The sequence below is a fragment of the Rattus rattus genome, chromosome X (assembly GCF_011064425.1).
Source record: "Rattus rattus isolate New Zealand chromosome X, Rrattus_CSIRO_v1, whole genome shotgun sequence".
NCBI classification, from domain to species: domain Eukaryota; kingdom Metazoa; phylum Chordata; class Mammalia; order Rodentia; family Muridae; genus Rattus; species Rattus rattus.
This window is the reverse complement of record NC_046172.1, coordinates 32,994,181-33,006,881: the sequence shown is the minus strand read 5'-3', so window position 1 is coordinate 33,006,881 and position 12,701 is coordinate 32,994,181. Positions and strand designations below refer to the sequence as shown.

Genomic DNA, 12,701 nt, shown 5'->3' with positions numbered 1-12,701 from the left:
ATTCTTTTCTTGACTGTTTATTTTGATGTTTCTTTTATTTGTATTTAATTATGTGTATAGGCATTTTACTTTCTTGCATGTTTATGCGTCAATGCATTACTGGTACCTGCAGAAACCAGAAGATATTGGATCCTCTGAAACTAGAATTATAGATGTTTTAATCACCATGTAGGTGCTGGGAATCCAATCTGGATTCTTTGGAAGAGCCACCAGTGTTCTTCACTGCTGAACCATATCTCCAGTCCCTTCTTATTTTTAATGACATGTGTGTGTGTGTGTGTGTGTGTGTGTGTGTATTTGTGTGTGTGTGTCTCATACACACATAAATGCATATGTATGTGATTACTGGTGCCCATGAGGCATTGGATGCCCTTGGAGCTGTCCTTCTAAGTGGTTGGGAGTTGCCAGACATCAGTGCTGGATATCAAACTCAGGTCCTCTACAAGAGCAATGTACGCCGTAATTGATGTTCCTTCTCTCCCCCCACTGTTTTTTTTTAACTCTGAATAGCTCCAGCTAGCCTCAAGCTCACTGTTCATCCTCCATCAACCTCCCTGTTGTCCTCCACCAACCTCCCAAATGCTAGAATTACAAACATGTTTCCAATATGCCCCACTGGGCTTTCTACTCTTGAGATATTTTGAAGTCATCTTTCTATGTGTACTGCCATGTACACAGAAAACATGTCAGCTGTGTACCTGACCACTAGGAAACTCCCATTTTCAATCCATATATGACCTGAATTCATTTTTCATAGTGAACAACAATGTCTAAACTAACACCAGAAAGCCTTTTAAAATATCTTGTGTCTGTGTGTATTCATGTTTGTGCCTGTGAGTTTGAAGACTGGGGGCCTAGTTCCTGTATTGTTTTTTAGGATCCATGTTCACCTGGCTTTTGAGACTGGCTTTCGGAGGGACCTAGAACTTACTGATTAGGCCAGACTGGCTGGTCAGTGAGCTCCTGATTATTCTTTACTTTCTGCCTCCTCAGCGCTGGGATTACAAGTGTGCACAACACCCCCTGGCTCTCTCTGTGGGCTCTGAGGGTCGAAGTCAGGGTCTCCTGATTATACAATAAGTATTTTATGGATTGAGTCCTCAAGTCTACATGTGTTTCCTCTGTCCATCTGTAAGTTAGGGGAGCCCATATGATTCTTTAAAGCGAGAATTATTCTTTAGAAATCTGTGGAGCTAGTGATGAAAGTAAAAATAAATCTTACAGCATTAAGACCAGAATTACTTTAGTATGAGCCAGATTTGAGGAAGGGCTTCATGGAATCAGTGGATTATCTTTTATAGAGCCATTTCACCTAAGAATGAGGCATATTATAGCATAGATAACGTATATAAATGGAACTATAGTTTGGAATGTACTTTACTATTAGGTTTGGATTCCTAGCTCCACAGAATAAACAGAATTAGACAATATAGTCATTCTTTGATATTTATGGGTATTGTTTAGGGGAACTGCCCCCTAATGGAAAACAAAACCTATGATGTTCATCTCCTATATAAAATATAAATAGTTGTTATACTTCTTTGTTTAAGAAATGATGACAAGAAGAAGTTCTGATGATTTACCACAAAGGCAGTACCTTTCCCAAGTATTTTAACTCTGATGTGTTTCTATGGATGCAGAGTCCAAAGATACAGCAGAGTTCCTGCTCCCCCATCCCCGTTTCTATTTCTTTTATGACTGGCTTAATTCACCTAGTATAATATCTACCAGAATCACTTACGTTATGGTGGCAGAGTTGCCTTTTTAAGGCTCAGTAGTACTGCATTCTGTGCTCTAAGCTTTTTTTTTTTTAAAGATTGTAGTTCTACTTAAAAACAATGCAACAAATTATGGCTCTAAGTGTGATCTGTTTTTGGACTGAGGCTGCTTCATTTTCCTTCCCTGCTCTGAAGAACAGAACTCTTTCTCTGGAAACAATTTTTGGGAAAAAATTTTGGAGTCAAACTTGATTAAACAATTTACTTTAAATGTGTCAGATGAAAACGATGGTGTTCTTATATCTGTCAAGAGATTCTCGTGTGTTTATATTTTTTTTAATGTTTTAGTTTTCAAACGGGAGATTGACTGGTATTTTCCCAGGAAGCAAACCGCTCAGAGCTGTTACAGACCTATTATTTTGCCACCAAGTCTCAGCACTGGCAGCAGAGCACAGAGCAATACAGCTTCTTTGACCCTTTCCATTAGGTCCCTGAACCCTGGGACTCCTCTCTGTGACTGACTCCTCCGAGTTCCCAGGAACTTACTGTTGTCATTTTGCACATGATTGGCACTCACTGTGTGGTATGCACACACATAGACTCAAGGGCAGGACAAAATCGGAAAGGTTTCTGCCATATTTTTACCAGTTTGCAATCACCGATTTGTGCCTGTAGCCGCTGTGAGCTTTAATTAGGCAAGCATGGTTTCGGGGCTTTGAGCAGAGGACAGTGTTGCTTTGCCACTGTCGCCTTACATTAGCCTTTTGTTTCTTCATCATTTGTCATCGGTCTTAACATCCCAAATTGGATCATCACACCTCTCTTTCCATTTCCTGGTGACCAGATGTCTTAGGGAATAAGCCACAAGCTATCGTACCAGTGGTTTAATTTACCCAGCCTAAAGCTCCCGTCTCTCTTTCTCGGTGTGTGTGCCTCCACCTACATCACATCGTGAACATCTGCTCATGACTCAAGTGAGTCTCCTGCCGCAGTCTCTTGAGTACACCTACTCCACCCCATTCCTGCATCCAGTTTTGCCTTACTTCCTCGCTTCTTATTCAACTAAAACACCCTTTCTACTACATTCTTAGGCCAACTCCTGTTCATCTTTCTGAATTTAGCACAAGCCTCACTGCTGCCATCTTTGAAGCTAATTTCCTCATGTAGATTGGCTAACAACTCTTTTCCCCTCTATCTGTATATACTTTTATTTTACTGTTTTTTTTTACACTATGTGTATCTAATGAGCCTGACCCTACTGCTAATCTCAAACTCATTGATGATCTAGGACTCCAAACCTTCCACGTTTTTATACACAGTAGCCATAATAGAATTCACTACCAAGGCGAAAGTGTTCATTTTAGTGTTCTAAAAGAAAACTGAATAAAAGGTGGCTTTGCCCTCAAGTATGCTTTACATATAACCATATCATGAGTAAGTATTGGATTCATGCCCATAGAAGATGTTGGTTAAAGCTGATACATTACCTGCTGGGCCTTATTTGAGTCTTACAGGTGAGTCGTACTCAATTATACTGGGGAAGGAGATGGATGCCATCCCCAGGTTGGTGAAAGTGACTTTGATTATATAAAGAAACACACCAAGTAGAGTGGATTCTTGTGTGTGAATTAATTGAACTGCTTCATGGGAACCTTGTAGCTTGGTCCACGTTTGATGTTAAGGCATGATAAACCAAAGACATATTTTTCACAGCTTTCATACCATTCTTTCTCTCCCTTACCTATCTAGTCTGTTTCTAAAGTCTCTAAATGATGTAAAATGAAGGCATTGTTAGAGAGAGAGAGAGAGAGAGAGAGAGAGAGAGAGAGAGAGAGAGAGAGAGAGAGAGATTGATTCCCTTGGGAGAAGGGGTGTTTATAATTTTTCTTTTATCTGTTATAACAGCAAAAATAGTCTCCTAAAGTATAATGACAGGTTGTATTTTGTAAAAGTGCTATGTGAGTGGACATTCACGTTGACTTGCTCATATTCTTTGAATAAGATGATTCTTTAACAAGCAGGTGGGCAAGGTCCTCTCCTGGGAACAGTATGGGTAAAATACAAACAGTATTTTCATATATTGTCAGATATTTGGAGAGTCAATGTCTATGATTTTAATATTCTCTGAATTATATGCCGCAACTCACTGAGCACTTAAGCCTGGGTGGAGGCCTCAGCTAACTGCGAATGTTATTTGGATTTCACAAAGAGACAGTCATCACCCTTCCTCTTCCTGTTGTATGGCTCTTTTACTTTTTAAAGGCATGCTTTTAGAGGTGTTCAATAAACAGACAAATGAGCCAAATCACATCCTGGCAGGAAATAGAGTCAATGATAAGCTAGCTTGAGAGCCTGGCTCAAATTCTTAATACAAGCAATGCTCTATATATTCTCTCTCTCTCTCTCTCTCTCTCTCTCTCTCTCTCTCTCTCTCTCTCTCTCTCTCCCTCCCTCCCTCCCTCCCTCTCTCCCTCTCTCCCTCTCTCCCTCTCCCTCTCCCCATCTCTCTCTCTCCCATTCATATATGCGTGCACGCATATGTACTTATACATAGATAAACACAAACATAAAATCCATATATATGCACACATATGTAGTAAAATGACAGATATCAAGGCTGTTTATGGACAGATTGAAAGAGGAAACTCTGGAAGCCCTGATGGAAGACTCCCAGGTTCAATCAAGAGGTCATGCTCTATTTAGAGGAAGTTTGCTATTAGTCTTGAGAGGTAAGAGAAGATATGAACTGTAAGGAGGTATAGCATGATATAAGAATTATATCATATTTCTTCTTGGCGGATCTCCATGCGCAGTAACAAAATAGCAGTACATGTTCTCATTGCTTTCATGAGGGTGCGTTAAGAGGTGTAAAGGGTGTTTGAAAGTTGTCTTATGATAAATCAATGGATCTTTGTCTGAAAAATGATTGATGTAATCACCGAGCAAGTAACAGGCTCTAGATCAGAGTCCAAGAGGAAGGGAGGGATATGTTGGATCCACTGGGAGGTATAATGACAATTGTTATTGAAGGCCAGTTACAGGTCATGATCCTAGGACACAGAGATGATAGGGAAGAACACAGGAAAAGGATGGTGTTCACTTACTTGTTCGGTAGACTACTCATCCTTGTGGTGTCTTCCTAGCTGTCAAAAGAAGTTCTACGCTTGGAGAAGACTGGAATACACTGAGAGAAACCTAAGGATAAGGTTAAATAATAACTATAGGACTTAACCAGTATTCAGTGGTTTCCAAATTTACCAAATTAGGGATTAGGTATTTTGGCGATTAGTTGGTAAGTAGAACATTGTAGGGGGATACACTTCTGAAGATTATTTCAGGATGAAATGTGTGTGTATGTACATGTGCATATGTGTATGCAAGTAGAGACACATGTGTGTGCATTACAACAAATGCGATGGGACCTAGGAAAACATTGATTGGTCAATGTCAGCAGAGTGCTGTTACCATTGACCAAGCTGTGGAATACTGATGTATAACAATGACTAGAACAGTGGGGTTCTTGGAAGAAGAGGGGTCCTCTGATTTGTCAAGAAGGACATTCCCCGTCTATGTACTTGACATGAGAGGTTGCTTATGCTAGGGTTAGCAGGGAGTAGATGATATCACTAGCACCCTGCTTTACCCAGCAACCATTTACTAACCTCAAATTTTGTGAAATAAGAAAATAACGAACATCTAGGTCCTGCTCAATTTGGTGGAACTATACCACCAAATGTGTTATAGTTGACAAGTGCTTCCAAAGCAGCTGTGATTCAGACAAGGCTTTCACTGTGGTCAGGCAAAGAGCTTCAACAGAATTTGGATTCTAACATTTCAAAACAATTCAGGTAACAGAATTTGGTTTCTAAAATTTCAAGACAACTCAGGTAAATGAAAATCATTTGAATATCTCTTAAGTCTTATACTCAATTTCATAATCAGAAAAAATTAATTATCTTTGAACTCACATTTATTTATTTTATTTATTTATTTATTTATTTATTTTATTTATTTAGCTTTTTTTTTTGGAGACAGGGGTTTTTGCTGTGCTTCCAAAGCTGGTCCTATATTCAACAATTCTCTTGCCCAGTCTTCCCAAGTGCTTGAATGCTTAGAGGGCCTGTGCCACCATGCCCTAGAAGATTACCCTTAACCTTTTGTTTTTCTCATAGTCACCTTTTAAAAAATAGACTTCAGAGAATGCTCCCCTAAATGTTGCAATTCACATACCAACATAGGAGATATGCCAGAGACAAACCCGATCCTGGCCTAGAACCATAAATGTTCTTGTTTACTGTACTGGACCATGCCTTTTATTTTTAAACCTCCAAGTTGTGTTTTACTGTGGCCTATCTTTGGGGTTGACATGACACAGTTGAAGTGAGGTTCACCGAATGTAGGCAGATCGACAAGTTAAACACTTTAACTGAGAAGCCTTTTGGTGGGAGCGCACAAGGCAATCCATTGTAAAGAAGGCTCTTTGTACTTATTCTTTTCTGGCTCTGACATACTCGGTTCCTACCTCTCCCTTCTGAAAGCCAAGAACACTCTCCATAATGCCATCAGTTATGGGCGTTCATGAAAGGATTTGTGAAAATAAAGAGGAGAGGTCTGGTGGAAAACAAACACTTGAAAAGCTTCAGATACAGTTGCATGTAGACGTGGTGTTGTGTTGCCTCCCATCCCTGTGTCCTGTACTTTCTACCTCTCTGTATCCTAGAGATGAGTAGGATAAAGGGAACCAGAGTGCCCTCTGGGTAGCCCTCAGCATACTACTATGGAGAACAAGCCCCACAAAGTTGCTGTTTCAGTGCTCGACAGCTCCCTGGCTCCTGCTCTGTTTTCTTGCTTCATATTGTAAAGGCTCTAATGAATCCATAATGGACAGGAAGAGAAAGGGGTACTGTCAGATGCTACTGTTGTATAAAGAACATCATGTAAAAGCTATCTTTGATCTTGGGTTTTACCCGCGTGTTTGGCTTTGTGTGAGATGCATGAGTAATGGCTATGTGTAGGTTCTCAAACCGTCATACACTTCTAGAGCAGCTGCCAGAGAGCCTGACCTATGGACAGGGAGGCCCTGCCAACTGCTCAGATGCAGGGGCCTCCACCCCTGCCCCGGTGATCCTGGCTGCCTTTGGATTGCGAGAGTTGTATGGAGTGGTCTTTGGAAAGGGGAATTTTAGAGGGGGAATTTAAGTTTTATCCTGTAATTAGAAACTTCTTACATTTAGGGGAGTTTGTGTCTGAGTTATGACTGAAGAGGAGTGATTTTGTACCAATTATTTGAGCAACATGCTGTGTTCATATTCCACGGTCACAAAGAGAAACAGATACATTCATCATTTGGAAACTGGATTTTCCTGGACTCAAACCAGTGATTGTCTTTATCTTGGCATGTAAAAGGGAAAAAGTTACTTGCTCTGCTAATTGAAATCATATGGTGCTTATCTCTTCTGATGCTGCCTTGATGGATCTTATGGAGTTAGGAATACAGTCATATGAAACTCCCACTGAAAACAAGACCTCCCCCCCCCACCCAATGTGCTTAGTGATCTTGGCAAGAATTAGAGAGAGAGGGATGATTAATATCATTCATTATTCAAAGGACTAGATTTTCTGATTGTTTTAGAAATTAGGTTCTGTTTTAAAATTTTTATACACATATATGCATATATGTACATATAAAACATCCATAGGTGCTTTGTTTGCATGGATGTAAACCATGTTCACACAATGCCCTTGGAGGGCAGCAGAGGGCACCAGATCCCCCAGAACTGGAATTACAGATAGCTACGAACTGCTCAGAGGGTGCTGGGATCTGTGTCCTCTTCAAGAGTAGTATGTGCTCTTAACCACAGAGCCATCTCTTCATTCCTTTTTTATTTTTTAAATATATTTTATTATTTTAATTTATGCATATATTGTGTGCCTAGATAAATTTATATGTACAACATTTGTACAGATATCATCAGACTCCAGAGGGCATTGGACTCCCTGGAACTGAAATTACAGGTAGCTGTTTGTCACCTGATGATGTAGGTGCTAGGAACCAAACCTGGGTCTTCTGCGAGAGCAGTTAGATGCCTTAATTACTAACCCATCCCTCTAGCCACTAAATTGGATCTTAAATGGAGTTTGGAATGTAGGTAAGACAGACAAAAAGTGATACCAGTGTAATAATTACTGAGTCTTAAAGCATGTCCAAAGTAATAGGCTACTTGTGGCATATTCAGGTCTGTGTTTCTCTGTATGCATATTTACTGCTGTTCCTAGTAGTCACTTCTGGGTCAGGGCACAAGCACACAAGGTCACCATGAGTGCTTATGCTGGAAGATGTTTAGGCACTTGCACAGAAAGCAAAAGGAAATGTTGGGCCAAGGTAGAGAGTAGAAGTTGAGTGTCTGTTACTTCTGGTGTCACTCAATGAGAAATGAGGCCACTAGCTGATCTCATTACCGCTTCTCCTGGACAAATCATCTTCGTTACAATACTCACAACAGGGGAGAAGTTGCCTCTTCTGTGGAAGGAGGCCTCAGGTGGAGTGTCCTGGGCCTATAGCACAGCCTAGAATAAAGCCTAACCTTGATGTCTCCCAGGCACAGCAGTAGGCGTGCGTTAGTCCCTACGCTTTATTTGTATGTGTGTATGTGGGCCTGCTTTGTAGCTGAGCTTCAGTTATATATGACAGATACATTTGTGTAGTCTAAAAAGCAACATTAAGTTCATAAATCAGTGAGAAAAGAGAAAGTGCTGAGCATGTTGTGGAAAGAGAGAGAAAGGAGTGGGGAGGAAGCATTAAAAATGTTTCATGCTGTATCCCAGTATGGGAGCAGACACTGAGTTTTTAATCCAATAAGAACATCTAATTCTCACTAATAGAATTCCTGCTATATCAGGTCAATGGTTCTTAAACTGGAGCATGTATCAGAGTCCTGTGGAGGGTGTGTTTTCTCTGAGACTGCGGGCAATTATCCTTAGAGTTTCTGATTGGGAAAGTCTGGGGCAGGGCCTGGGAATGCACTCTGCTGACAAGGTTTCAGGCGTGGCCAGTTAACTAGCTATCGCTTCTAGCAAACAGAGAAGTACTACTGTGCCTCCTGTCTTTGGAATCCCTATGGGACCAGACTAGTTTGAGAGGAACATGGCATACCTTCTAGACTTCTAGTCACGGCCCACAAAGATGAAGAATTTGAGGTTCACCATTGCTCCAGAAGATAAGCATAATGTGGGCTTCACCATAATCCATATTGCTGGGACCCATATTGCTGGGACCCACGGAGGCCACTGCGCTGGATTTTTCTGAAACGAGAGAGAGAGACAGACAGACAGAGAGAGAGAGAAGCCAGAATGAGCATTAGTTGTTTTTTTTTTTCTTTAAGTGTATTCAACCAGTGCTCTTTCTTGGTGTGTGATAACTTTGAACACTGATCAGGAGGTCAGGCATGAGGGCAGCACTTTCTGTGTTACCAACGGAGAAAGAATAAGCATGTAAGATCTGCTGGACTCTCTCTAGGAGAAGGCATTTTGGGTTTAAAGCCCAAGCCATTTATTTTCTATCCCCTTTGGTGGGTGTGATGGTTTGCATATGCTGGGCCCAGGGAGTGGCACTATTACAAGGTGTGGCCTTGTTGGAAGAAGTGTGTCACTGTGGGGGTGGGCTTGGCAACCCTCCTCCTAGCTGCCTGAGGATGCTGAGGCTGTTTCTGGCTTCCTTCGGATGAAGATAAAGAACTCTCAGCTCCTCCTGCACCATCCCTGCCTGGATGCTGCCATGCTCCTGCCTTGATGATAATGGACTGAACCTCTGAACCTGTAAGCCAGCCCCAATGAAATGTCCTTTATAAGAGTTGCCTTGGCCGTGGTGTCTGTTCATAGCAGTAAAACCCTAAGACAGTAGGTTATTTGTTTGTTCTAGGAGCTTGAGCGAAGCTAGACTAGTTTTGTTTGCTTCTTCCTAATGTCATAATGGGTGGAAATCTTTATTCCAGCCTTCTATGCCCCAAAGGGGAGGCAAGGAGATTGTCAGGTGTGCTTCCTGCCCTGTGGCAGAGGTGACAGTGACTGATGGTTCCAGAGCTTCCAGGTTCCCGCCTCACTTTTCAATATGATCCCCAACTGTTTCTTTAAAAAACGTGACCTTCTAGCAGAAGAACATCAACCTTTTTTTCATCTTTCTTGACACTTTCATAGAACCATAAAATACTATTCAGTTGAGTACTTAATGGTAGAAGGTGGCATATTATTCGGGGTTTTCTTTTTCTTTTTTTCCAATATAGAGAGCCTTGTGGCACTAAATAAAAATGTCACCGTGTAAAATGGAAAGGCTTTCTGTCACAAATGTTTTTAAAAATTCATGAAGGTCTGGAGATTTGGTTTATCTTTTCCTCTTTCTGTGATTTATGCATATCTAATGGTAGTTTCAATGTTTTCAACATGAAGAACCTTTTCAAATAAAAAAATGGCAGTTGAGTTTCATTTGAAGAAAAATTCCAACCATGGCAGCTTTAAAATGACACAGCTGATTACTCTTTGTGTGTCTAAGAGACAGAGAAGTTTGGTTTTCCCAGTGACTTCATTGTTGGGAGGTCAGTTTACCTGGTATTTGGTTGTGACAACTGTTTCTCTCTCATATCAGTGGATTCTTTTCATTGGGCATTAATCATGTTTACATGGGAGCAATGACAGAAAGAAGAGTGGGAACAGCCCTCACCTCTGAACCACTGAGTTTGTTCATGTGTCTGATTTGGATTCTGAACTGCTGGGTAGCCTGTGGTGTCAGGAACATCTTAGGCAAAGACGGTATTCACTTTTTCCTATAGATGACTCATAAATAATACTAGAGTCCACTACAAATGAAAGATAAGGGAAGTCAGAGCAAATACAAAGTGCGTGTGTGTGTGTGTGTGTGTGTGTGTGTGTGTGTGTGTGTGTGTACACATATGTACGGATGTTTTAGTAAAACAAATCATTGTGCATAGCATCTGAGGTGTGGACCTTTTAGGCCTTGGAAGACTAATCAACTGGTAAGAATGGAGCTGGACTCTCCTTACTTTTGTTTTAGGAGATAGGTGGGCTCTTTCAAAAAGGACTAGACTATGTTGCTTATATTCTACAAAGTAAGGAAAACCTCTGATGGTAAGAAGGGATTAATATAAGGCCCAATGATTCTGAACAGTCTAGCGTCTGCCTGCTTGTCCACCTTCCTCTTTCCTTTCCTGCAGCTCTTGTCCCTGTGTTCCCTCCCTTCATTTCTTTCCATGTATTTCCATTCTTTCCCCATGGGGTTATTTTGGAGCATCTGCACTGGGCAAAGGCACTGAGCCTCCATAAATGTGATCAGCTTGTCATAAAATAAAGGCAACTATATCTTTTTTGTCTCTTAAAAATAATAACAGACCTATAAAAAGTATCAAGAGAAAAAGAAATAGAAGGTACGAAGAGCCTTTTCTATTATTTTACCCCATCTGTTATCTATCTTACGCCCTTGTTGGTCACTGTGGAGAAGACCCATTAACATGTTGCAGCCTATCCATAGAACAGCCTCAACTTATGCCTGCGGTTTTTAAGACCACATCTGGGACTTCTCTCATTGTGAATTTGATTTTGTTCCTTTGATTAATGAAGTGAATCATCCTGATGTGTCCATCACCTTATTCCCTCCGCAGACAATTGGGAAGAAGTTACCTCCAGCTACATCAACCCCAGACCCATCGAAAACAGAAATGGACAGCAGGACAAAGAGTGAGTTTCCTTAACTACCCAAAATCCTTATATACCTCTGAAAGTTTTTGCATCTCTCTAAAAAAAAAAAAAAAAGAAAGAAAGCATGGAAATGTGTTTCCTTAGATCTGCAGCGTAAGATAGAATCAGAATTCTTCTGTGGTTTTCATATGGGCAGTTTTGGTTCTTTCCCACCACATTGCTTACACCAACATGCAAAACTAGAGTTTGTCCATATTGGCTCAGGTTGGATGGGCAAAGGCCTCAGGAATGCTAACTAAAGCACATCAGGGATTCCTGGATCTTCCAGGAACAATCACTAAACTAACATTATTTTTGTTTCACTTATGCCAGAATCCCAAGACATTTTTTTATTGCTGATTACATGTATGCATGTGTGTTTTTATGGACATATATGCACATGAATTCAGGTGCCTGCAGAGATCAGAGGCATTGGAGTCCTAGTAACTGGAATAACAATCATTTATGAGCCATCTGATGTGGGTATGTTGGGATCTGAACTCCAGTCCTCTGGAAGAGCAGTGCATACTCTTAACCACTGAGCTATCTCTCCAACCCTGATATCTTTGCTTGAATACCTCAAAATATTTCTATAGCAACTTTCAGACCTATAGAATACTTTTCTATAGATATTTCAAGAAGCAGACCCAAGTCTTTTAGAAGGATTAAGTGAGTAGATGGGAAAAGATTAGTTTTATTTTAGAACCGTGTGATCCAATAGAACTCTCACATGAACTAGTATATGATGTAAAATTTTCTAGAGGCCACATTTAAAATAGAAGCTAATTTTAATATATTGTATTCAAGTCAGAATAAGTACATACAACTTTTTAAATATGTAATCTCTGTAAAATTATTAATAAGTTGGCATACTTTTTCTCAGTGTGATATTCTCACAGTGTCATATGTGGTTTGTATGTATTATGTATCTCAGTTTAGAGTAGTAGCCACATTTCCTAGTGCTCAGGAGTCACATGGGCCTATTGGTGACCATGTTGGACAGGGTATTTTAAGAATAATGTTGAAGCCCTTCACAGGAAACCATAGCTCTCAGAGAGATAGTCTCTGATGAGTCAAGTATGAGTGACTGTGGCCTGGGAACATACATTTAGGTTGATCTGCATGACATGTTCCAATATAGAAACAGTTACAGAAACCTTTTTATAGCCACAGAACAAAAGAAACTCTTAAATCAAGGCTTTTACCCAATAATACTTCAGCGGGAACAGCAGGTTATGG

General features: G+C 40.5%; 1 protein-coding gene across 8 annotated transcripts in view; it reads left to right on the top strand.

Moving 5' to 3' along the window:
• Sh3kbp1 (SH3 domain containing kinase binding protein 1) overlaps positions 1-12,701 on the top strand; it is a 347,694-nt gene that overhangs the window by 222,175 nt on the left and 112,818 nt on the right. For all 8 annotated transcript variants that reach the window (XM_032890004.1, XM_032890006.1, XM_032890007.1 and 5 more), the window contains one exon: positions 11,387-11,462. In XM_032890004.1, the coding sequence (XP_032745895.1) occupies positions 11,387-11,462 (76 nt within the window). The remainder of the gene's footprint in view (positions 1-11,386; positions 11,463-12,701) is intronic.